The sequence below is a fragment of the Tamandua tetradactyla genome, chromosome 2 (genome assembly GCF_023851605.1).
Source record: "Tamandua tetradactyla isolate mTamTet1 chromosome 2, mTamTet1.pri, whole genome shotgun sequence".
Taxonomy (NCBI): domain Eukaryota; kingdom Metazoa; phylum Chordata; class Mammalia; order Pilosa; family Myrmecophagidae; genus Tamandua; species Tamandua tetradactyla.
The window spans coordinates 57712446-57723592 of record NC_135328.1 but is presented as its reverse complement, the minus strand read 5'-3'; the positions used below and the strand labels follow the sequence as shown (position 1 = coordinate 57723592).

Genomic DNA, 11147 nt, shown 5'->3' with positions numbered 1-11147 from the left:
GGGGACGGTGCCTGGCGAGGCCACGCCTCTTCCGGGATGCCGCACCGCCTCACCTCTTGCTTGTGAACCAACGTGTTGGTTGGCTCCGGGTGTCTCAACTTCAGGTTTGGTGATCCGACGGGCTGATGGCGGCGGAGGTGTTGCCAGGTGCGAGGTGGATGTATTGTGGGGATCGCAACGAAAGCCAGAGAGCTGTACTAGGTAAAGACTGAGGAGCCAGAGCAAGACCCCCTCCTTCCGGCTTTCGGTATCTGTCTAGTCCTACTGCCTGCTGTACGGGCCCCCTCCCATCTTGACCAGGACCCCTCAAATCTTCATCGTTACCTGGGGTCTGTCATCCAGCCGTCCTCTGTCCCGGCCTTCCAGCTGGATGAAGTCAATCCATTTGCTCCCTGCCCAGGGCTGTATCCAAAACCCAGACACCTCACTCATCTGCCCCATTTCCCTCTTTGCTCTGGGCGGGGATTTTCTCTATCTCTCTAGGTCTGGACCAGGCTTCTGCTGTCACCTTCCTCTCCCCAGGGAGATATTCTCTCCTGTCACAGACCCTCCCCAGAGCTCCCTTCACCTCCTTATCCCCTCTTCCCAACTGTGCTGGGATCTCCTTCAGTTCCCTTTAGGTCGGGGCCTGGGCTCCCCTGCCATCCCTGTTCCTCCAGTCACTCCCAAATGACATCCCAGTTCCTCCTCTCATGTGGGTCCTTCTGTTCTCACCCCGTTCTTGGGCTACAATCTTACAGTCCAGTTCACTAATGGGAAGCTGCGGAGTCCAGGCAGCCTGCGCTTTACCTTGTACAAGAGCAAAGATTCCACAAATCCCAGGAAGACTCATCATCGGATCCTGGTGAGTATGGCACTTGCCAATTGCCTGTCCTCTGCAGACTTTAGGAGGCCCCTTGGATGTGGGTGGTTGTGGGAGGGAATGAGGGGAGAAAAAACAAGGAACAGCAATTGGGCCTTTGAAGAATTCTTAGCCCTAGCTACTTGGGGTGTGGGGACAGGCTTGGTAACCTAGGTTTAGTACTTTTGGTGAAGTGATGACCATTCATTTGTTTGTTCAATAGGTTTTTTTGAACACCCGCTACAGCCTTGTGCTAAATCAGACCTTGCCCCACTTGAAGGGAACTAATAATATAGAGCAGAGTTTCACAACCTCTGCACTATTGACATTGTGGGCCACATAATTCTTTGTTGTTGAGAACTGTCCTTCCTTGCTTGGGTGGTAGCATCCTTGACTTCTACCCACTAAGTAACAGTAACAACACCCCCCTCTCCACCTCCATTGTGATAGCCGAAAATGTTAGACATAGCCAAATGTCCTCTGGGGTGAAGGTAGGTGTTCTAGTTTGCTAGCTGACAGAATGCAATATACCAGAAATGGAATGGCTTTTAAAAAGAATTTAGTAAGTTGTTAGTTTACAGTTCTGAGGCTGAGAAAATGTCCCAATTAAAGCAAGTCAATAGAAATGTCCAATCTAAGGCATCCAAGGAAAGATACCTTGATTCAAGAAGACCGATGAGGGCGGGCCACAGTGGCTCAGCAGGCAAGGATGCTTGCCTGCCATGCCAGAGGACCCGGGTTTATTTCCCAGTGCCTGCCCATGTGAAAAAAGAAAAAAAAAAGGAAGACCGATGAAGTTCCGGGTTTCTCTCTCAAGTGGAAAGGTACATGGTGAACACAGTCAGAATTTCTCTCGCATCTGGAAAGCCATATGGTGAACATAGCGTCATCTGCTAGCTTCCTCTCCAGCACTCTGGGACGCATTTTCCTTCTTCATCTCCAAAAGTCACTGGCTGGTGCACTCTCTGCTTTGTGGTTCTGCAGTGTTCTCTGCTCTCTTGTTCTCTAGCTTTTTCCAAAGTGCTTCTTCCAGTAAAACCAATTAAAAACTCACCTGGAATGGGTGAAGACGTGTCTCCACTTAATCGAGTTTAATACGCACATTTAATTGAGTCACAACTCCATGGAGATAAGCTAATTCAAGTTTCCAACGTTACTGAATAGGGATTAGAAGAAACCATTGCTCTCACAAGGTTGATTAGAATTAAAACATGGCTTTTCTAGGGTACATAAACCTTTTCAAACTGGCACAGTAGGTTAAAAAAAAAATGCCTCACCTAGAACCATTGCTCTAGAGGGAGAGGTGAGACCTGGATGTGAAGGACACTCATATAGGACAAAGCTCAGGGCTTTAGAGAGAAAGAGCTACAGGGCAGGGTAAGTTTTGGAAGAGGAGGAGAGCTCTCTGCTTGGCAGAATACCTGCCTGGAGGAGAGTATATTACAGTTAGCCCTGAAGGATTGAGGAGGGCTTGACAGCTGAGGTGTGGTATTTCAAGTGAAGAGCATAGCAAGGAGAAATGCAGTGGCTGTGACTGGGGAGTAAATCAGCCATTTTCAATGTCCTGAGAGTATATAGAATAGTCATAGGAGAAAAAGGGATAAAGAAGGGATTGAACATCACTTGAGCTTTAACTGCCTTCCTGAGGATAGCTCAGGTGGTCCTACTGAGGCTGTCCTGAGCTCCAGGGAGAGGGGGCAGGTAGCTAAATGCACAGGGCACACTTGGGAACACAAGACAGCAGCCGACCCTTGGTAGGCCAGTGGGGTGGGAAGGGAACTGCAGGGGACGAGCAGTGGTGGTGCTAGAGAGGTCACTAAAATTCAGAGATGCCACAATTTCCAACCTCCCCATCCAGGGCAGGGGGAGGCAGAGGACACAGAATGTGCTGTGGTGGCCAGGTGCCCCTGGCAGCACACTGGGAGGTGAGGGGAGATGTATTTTTACTCAGTAAATTTTCTTTCGGTATCTTAGCTTTGTTTAATAAAGCAACATAAAGATCTTCTGCACTATTAAAAAAAAAAAAAGAAATTTGACTTCCAGCCAAAGAAGTTGCTTGCAGAATCACCTTGTTGCATGCGTATATGGGCTGGGGAGTGCAGGGCTTCTAAACCAACTGTGTGCAACTCCTCCAAGAACTTTTTTTGTTTTAATTTTTAAATTATTTTTATGTTATGTATATTTTACCACCATTAAATACATTCATTAAAAAAATTGCACCAGGAAAGAGGTTCTGACTGGAGAGCTGGATTTGGGAACAATGTATTATATGTGATAGGTCAAAATGGGGGAATGGATAAGAATGCCTAGGAAGCAAGTGTACAGGAGAAGAGAACCAGCTTTAAAAGGAAAACTGGAGAAATGTGAAAGTCAGGACTAATGATAGAGGGAGGAATTGGAGAACAAAGATGAGGGATACTCAGAATTAAGGCAGAAAAGAGCTTAAGGATAGAGAATATAATAATAGGAAAACATGATGCAAAAAGTCCAGGAAAAGTAAGGATGTAAAAAAAAAAAATTCTAGCAAGGCCAAAGATTTACAGTTCTCAAGATTTCTGGATAATGTCATTATGATTTAGACCTAGTTTCTTATCATATTATACAAGGTTGAATCAGAGACAACACATAATTTATTCTTTCTTTGTCATATATCCTTTTGTTCATGTTTTTAAATTATTGCTATATGTTTGCATCCATAAAAAATAGTATTCTTTTATGTTTTAAATTTTTATATATATTGTATCATATACACATTCTTCTGTAACTGCTTTCCTGCATGTGAATTTTTTTCCCATGGGTCTTTATTTTTTATTTTTTTATTTTCAGTGTTAAAAATGTGAAGCATTTGGAAGTCGTTACTTATGAAGTCATTTACATACTCTAGCTGCAGAGATGCAATATCTAGTTCATTTCTATAAATGAGTACAGAATTCCTGGGCCATGTGATTTGTAGTTTGCTCTCTTTACCAGAGTCGTAATAGTGAAATCATACTATATCTATCCTTCTGTGGCTGAATTATTTCACTCAGCATTATAGCCTCTAGGTTCATCCGTGTTATCCATATGCTTCAGGACCATGCTTCATCTTGATGCATAATATTCCATCATGTGTATATGCCATGTTTTGTTTATCTGCTCATTAGGTGGTAGGCACTTGGATTCTCTCCATCTTTTGGCAATTATGAATAGTGCTGCTATGAACATTGGTGTACAAATGTCTGCCACTGCTTTCAGCTCTTCTGGATATATACCTAGGGTTGATATTGCCTAGTTGTAGGACAGCTCGATATTTAGTTTTCTAAGGAACCACCAAACTGTCGTCCATAGCAGCTGTACCATTATACCTTCTCACCAGCATTGAATAAGTGTTCCAGTTTCTCTAGTCCTCTCCAACATTTGTAGTTTCCTGTTTGTTTAATAGGTGTGAGATGATATCTCGTATTTTTTATTTGCATTTCCCTTATAGAAAATGAAGGTGAGCATTTCTTCATGTGCTTTTTAGGCATTTGTATTTGCTCTTTGGAAAAATGTCTATTCTATTCATACCTTTTGCCCCCGGGAATAACCCAGATTCACATAGTGGGGCTGGACTATCTCCCAGAAGCCCTCTAGTTCTAATCCTAGAGGTTCTGGATTCTAAACCATTTTTTTTTTTTTTTTTTACTTTTTTACTGTATAGTATAACATATATACAAAGCAAAGAAATAAAAAAGCAATTCATATCTTTAGCACATTTTATAATTGGGTTGTTTGTTCTTTTGTTGTTGAATTGTATGATTTTTTTGTATATACAGGAAATCAAAACTTTTCCGTATGTGATTTCTAAATATTTTCTCCCACTGAGTTGGCTGCCTCTTCACCTTTTTTTTTTTTGACTTTTCTATATTTTTATTGATAGAACAATATAAAACATATAAACATTCTTAACATACAAACATTCCATACATGGTGTACAATCAGTGGCTCACATATCATCACATAGTTGTCGATTCATCACCATGATCATTTTTTTGAACATTTGCATTACCCAAGAAAAAGAAAGAAAAAAGAAAAAACTCATACATGCCTTATCCCTCCCTCTCACTGACCATAATATTTCCATCTACCCAATTTGTTTTAACCTTTGTTCCCCCTATTATTTGTTTATTTCTTATCCATATATTTTTTTTCCTCTTCACCTTTTTGATAAAGTCTTTTGAGTTGCAGAAGCATTTGATCTTGCGTTTCCATTTATCTATGTTTTCTTTTGTTGCTTGTGCTTAGGAAGCTACGTCCTGTTACTAGGTCTTAAAGATGTTTACCTACATTTTCTTCTAGAAGCCTTATGGTGCTAGTTCTTATATTTAGGTGTTTGATCCACTTTGAGTTATTTTTTGTGTAGGGTGTAAGATGGGGGTCCTCTTTCATTCTTTTGGCTATTGATATCCAGTTCTTCCATGCCCAATTATTGAAAAGACTATTTTGTCCCATTTCAGAGGATTTGGGGGCCTTGTCAAGAATCAGTTGACCATAGATTTGGTGGTCTATTTCTGCACTCTTGATTCGATTCCACTGGTCAATGCTTCTGTCTTTGTGCCAGTACCATGCTGTTTTGACCACTGTGGCTTTATAATAGGTTTTAAAGTAAGGGAGTGTTAATCTTTTAAAGTCAGGGAGTGTTATCCTAAAGCTTTTGTAAATGTAGAAAAAGGAGACCCTTTGCTTAATATCTTTCAACGTTGGTCATAAATGGAGCTTTTTTCCCCTTTACCTTTTAGGCAGCTGAAACAGATAGACTTTCCTATGTGGGAAACAATTTTGGAACTGGAGCCCTCAAATGCAACACTCTATGCAGGTAGCGTGGGGAGAAGGGGTAACGGGAGAGGTGGGGAGCAGGGTGGCGGTGACAGCACTGGCACTCTTGTTCTTGGTCTTTATCCTATGAACTGTGGGAGAAATCTTGGGAGGTTTACCATATCCCTGTGTCCCCACATCTAGGGGTCCTCATACCAACCTGCAGACATTCCTGAAACGGAATGATGATTTCTATTTGTTGACTTTCTTTAAACTTCATTAACTTGTAAGGTTCTTTATTTATATCCTATATTTCAAAAGGTAGTGCTCTCCACTAATTTGGAATGTGTGCGCAGTAGGCCAAAATTTGCCTCGTGTTTGCCTTGGTACTAACTGCTAGAAAAGGCTTTGGTAGGGTTGAAAGCTCTGGGCTGGGAAAGGGAAGCTCCAGGCTTTCATTTAGCTATTCCACTGACTGACTGAGTGACCCTGGGAAACCCTGCCCTTCACTGACCCCCAGCCTCTCCCTCTGTGCAATGAAGACTGTGTGGACTCAACAGTCCATAACTCTCAAGGGCGGGCGTAATTGAGACAGAGTCTTGTGATATACCCAACAGTAAACCACAAACAAGGCCCTGCCCCATCATACCCTAATAGAATTGAGATTGAGGCATGTATGCTTATGAGTATTAACACTATATGCCTCACAAAAATTCTCTAATTCAGAAAGCTCTTCTCCCCATGATTAACCAGACTGGATTTGTATTTGCCACCTTAAAATTTATGTGTGGGGCGGTGCAGCGGTGGCTCAGTGGCAGAATTCTCGCCTGCCATGCCAGAGATCCAGGTTCGATTCCCAGAGCCTGCCCATGCCAAAAAAAAAAAAAAAAAAAAGAAAAGATTATATGTGCAATAAAAATTTTAGTGTAATTCTAGATTCTAATACCCAAAAGGATTTCCTGTCATAGCAGGGAGTCCAGGTGTTTTTCCAAAACCTAGTCATATCCTCTCCTCTTCTTTTCCACTCCCCGCTCCCAACATAAAGAAGTGCTGCTATTGGGGATTCATCGCTACTCACGGGCAAGAGATGTGTTTCTCACATGTACTGGGGAAGAAAGAAGGTTGAGGGCTTTTAACAGGAGAAAGAGAAATTGTTACAAACAACATCTTTTTGGTTCTTTTTCTTTTTAAACAATCATCTTTGGAATAATCCACTGTTGCTGATATTGTACTTTCTTTCTTCAGACATTTTGTGGGGGTTTTGAACAAGACCTCTGGTCAGATGGAAGTATATGATGCCGAGTTGTTCAATATGCAGCCACTGTTTTCAGGTAGGCCCCGGTCATGAAGGGTCATAGACACTTATAAGCACTGTTCAGGGTTTGCTGAATGAGTTGGTCTGAATTTTTGATTTCCAAAGCACTTGTTCTAGTTTGCCAGCTGCTGGAATGCAATATACCAGAAACGGAATGGCTTTTAAAAGGCAGAATTTAATGAGTTGCTGGTTTACTGTTCTAAGGCCGAGAAAATGTCCCAGTTAAAACAAGTCTATAGTAATGTCCAATCAAAGGCATCCAGGGAAAGATACCTTGGTTCAAGAAGGCCGATGGAGTTCAGGGTCTCTCTCTCAAGTGAGAAGGCACATGGTGAACACAGTCAGGGCTTCTCTCAGCTGGAAGGGCACATGGCGAACACAGCGTCATCTGCTAGCCTCTTCTCCTGGCTTCCTGTTTCGTGAAGCTCCCCGGGAGGCGTCTTCCTTCTTTATCTCCAGAGGTCGCTGGCTGGTGGACTCTCTGCTTCGTAGTGTCACTCTCTTTGAATCTCTCATTCTCCAAAATATTTCCTTTTATAGGACTCCAATAAACCAGTCATGACCCACTCAAATGGGTGGAGACATGTCATCCCTAATCCAGTTTAACAACCATTCTTGACTAAATCACATCAACCAGGGAGATGATCTCATTACAGTTTCAAATATACAGTATTGAATAGGGATTATTCTACCTTTATGAAATGGGATTTATATTAAAACATGGCTTTTCTTAGGGGGCATACTTCCTTTCAAACCAGCATAGCACTTTCAGTCATTTTTTTAAAGGATGTCTTTCTGCCATGTTTTTTTAATTTGAAAAAGTTCAGGAAATATTTATTGATGATCTACTGTTACCAGGCAGTGAGCTAGGGGCTATGGACGCAAGCAAGACACACGCAGATCCTGTCCTCACAGTCTTGACAGACTTGAGAATCAGAAATCCCAAGTTGTGCAATAAAAGCTGAATATTACAGAGCATGTCAGATATCAGATTATTTTCCGTTGAAGACCTTTCTTTTTTTTTAATTTAAAAAAATTTTTTTTTATTAATTAATGGAAAAAAAGAAATTAACCCAACATTTAGAAATCATACCATTCTACATATGCATTCAGTAATTCTTAACATCATCACATAGATGTGAAGACCTTTCTTAATTCTTTTTTTTTTTCACACAGCGGCTAAACCTTTTTTTTTTATTTTTTTTTTTGCATGGGCAGGCACTGGGAATCGAACATGGGTCTCTGGCATGGCAGGCCATTGCCTGCCCTCGTCTAAACCATTTTATATTCCTACCAACAGTGAATAAGTATTACAATTTCTCCACATTCTTTCTCCAACATTTGTAGTTTCCTGTTTATTTAATAGCAGCCATTCTTATAGGTGTGAGAGGATATCTCATTGTCTTCTTAATTTGCATTTCCCTTATAGCCAGTGAAGATGAGCAGCTCTTCATGTGCATTTTAGCCATTTCCATTTGCGCTTCAGAAAAGTATCTGTTCATTTCCACTGCCCATTTTATAATTGGGTTGTTTGTTCTTTTCTTGTTGAGTTGTATAATTTCTTTATGTACCAAGGATATCAAGCCTTTATCCAATACATGGTTTCCAAATATTTTCTCTCATTGAGTTGGCTGTCTCTTTACCTTTTGTTTATTTATTTATTAAACATAACAACATACAAACACAAACATTCTTACCATATGATCATTCCATTCTTGATATGTAATCAGTAACTCACAATATCATCACATTTCTTGGAACATTTGCATCAATTCAGAAAAAGAAATAGAAAAAAGAAAAATTTATTCATACCATACCCCTTACCCCTCCCTTTCATTGATCACTAGCATTTTAATCTACTAAATTTGTTTTAACGTTTGTTGCCCCTATGTATTTATTTTTAATACATATGTTTTACTCAGTTGTCTGTAAGGTGGATAAAAGGAGCATCAGACACAAGGTTTTCACAATCACACAGTCACATTGTGAAAGCTGTATCATTATACCGTCATCATCAAGAAACATGGCTACTGGAACACAGCTCCACATTTTCAGGTAGTTCCCTCCAGCCTCTCCATTATACCCTAACTAAAAAGGTGATATCTATATAATGCATAAGAATAACCTCCAGGATAACCTCTCGACTCTATAATCTCTCAGCCATTGATACTTTGTTTTGCCTCATTTCTCTCTCCCCCTTCCTTTCTTAATTCTTAACTGTTTCAGTTAGGGTGGACAGTTTCAGAATCTCTGGTAGGTGATGGAAGTTGCTTATAGCTTATACAGTAACTTTCATTTTAATGAAAAATCTTGACACTGTTTGCTATGGGAGGAAATCTATTTTCCCCTTAATCTAGTGGAAAAAGTTGCATTGCTTCCCTGCTTTGGCATCTTAGGAATGCTTAGGACTAGAGTGTGATCTCTTCAGAAATGATGAATAATAGATCAGATTCAAGGGGCTTTTATTTCCCTCATCTCAAAACTTGAGTCCTTAGTGATGCTGTTTTCAGGTAGGTCCAGTCCTGAAGGGTCACAGAAATTTGTAAGAACCACGTGGGGTGGGGGTGGGGTATGCTAGATAAGGAAAGATTGTTAGAATCATTGTGACGCTTAGTTCTGATTTATTCCCTCAAAGAAGTGGTTCCACTCCTTTGGAGAATCTAATAATTATCTGGATCTACTTCCCAGAAATATAAAAGCACATGAGATTTTGCATATAATCTTTTTATTTTTGGGGGGGGAGGTGCATGGTCTGGGAATCGAACCCGTGTCTTCCACATAAAGGCGAGCATTCTACCACTGAACCACCTGTGCATCCCAATGCATAAAATTTTAAAGGAATTGAGTCTCGAAATCTGTTCTAGTTTGCTAGCTGCCAGAATGCAACACACCAGAGACAGATTGGCTTTTAATAAATGGGGACTTATTTTGTTAGTTCTTCAGAGGAAAGGCAGCTGACTTTCAACTGAGGTTCTTTCTTACGTGGGAAGGCACAGGGTGGTCTCTGCTGGCCTTCTCTCCAGGCCTCTGGGTTCCAACAACTTTCCCCAGGATGATTCCTTTCTGCACCTCCGAAGGGCTGGGCTGAGCTGCAAGTGCTGAGATGAGGAATGCTGAGCTGCTTGGGCTGTGCTATGTTTTGCTCTCTCATTTAAGCACCAGTCAATTAAGTCAAACATCATTCCTTGCAGCAGGCACGCCTCCTAGCTGACTGCAGATGTAATCAGCAACAGATGACATTCACGTACCATTGGCTCATGTCCACAGCAGCAGAACTAGGTGCCTTCACCTGGCCAAGTTGACAACTGAATCTAACTACCACAGAGCCCATCTGTGAATTCCTAGGATTCATAGACTTTAAGAATTCCCTGCTCTGCAAACAAATGTAACTACATGTAAATTGTCCTCCAAAAGCTCTTCTAAATTCCAAGGAAATAAGGGAAATTGTTAATTCGTTGATTAAACGAAAGTTTGTTTTAATATGTAAAACATTTCGTAAATATTCATTCATTCTAGCTAGTATATATATGGCCAACATTTATTGGGCCCTTATTAGGTTGTAGGCACTGTTCTAAGCACTTTTAATATACTACATCACTTAATTCTTTGAACAAGTATGAGATTGGTACTAGTTTTCCATTTTTCACAGGTGGTAAAACTGAGGCACAAAAGATAAATGACTTTGGTGGAAAAATACTGCTAATAAGAGCTGGGAATGAAGTGTGGTCACTCCAAAGCTTGTACTTACACTGTTCATTGTAGTACATTGCTCCTTATATGGATATTTTGTGATAGGCTAGGGATCTTCATGTAAATGATACAAACCTCACATTCATGATAGTTTTTAACTCTTTTAAAAGGAGGGCAAAACTGTACTGGAAAGAATTGAGGACTTGGTTTCTAATCTTATCTCTGCCACTCCCCATAACTTTGGGCATTAATTTCATCTGGAGGGCTCATTTTCCTAGTTTGTAGAATGAGCAAGGTGATCATCAGGTGATCCCTTCAGTTGCCTTCTTAATTTATTCTCTAAATTTTCTAACTGTATTCTAAAACTACATATTCACAATACACACTACTGTGTTAAACTCTGGGAAATTCTGTAATAAAGAAGTGTTTTTCTTAGATTAGTTGTTATGCAAATAAATATTAAATACTCTTTCTATTTGTAGGCCTTACAGTTTTTATTTTGCTTTTTCCCCTTTGTTTTTTTTTTTG

General features: G+C 40.6%; 1 protein-coding gene across 3 annotated transcripts in view; it reads left to right on the top strand.

The window, feature by feature from the left end:
* The window catches only part of POLR1E (RNA polymerase I subunit E), a 34686-nt gene continuing 23539 nt past the window's right edge, over window positions 1-11147 (top strand). The window contains exons 1-4 of one of the 3 annotated variants that reach the window (XM_077147668.1): window positions 1-201; window positions 741-844; window positions 5599-5675; window positions 6860-6945. In XM_077147668.1, coding sequence (XP_077003783.1) covers window positions 126-201; window positions 741-844; window positions 5599-5675; window positions 6860-6945 — 343 coding nt within the window. In that variant the 5' untranslated portion in view covers window positions 1-125. Of the gene's footprint in view, window positions 202-740; window positions 845-5598; window positions 5676-6859; window positions 6946-9869; window positions 10864-11147 lie in introns of those variants that run through there. The other 2 variants (XM_077147669.1, XM_077147670.1) reach the window with 2 other exon arrangements.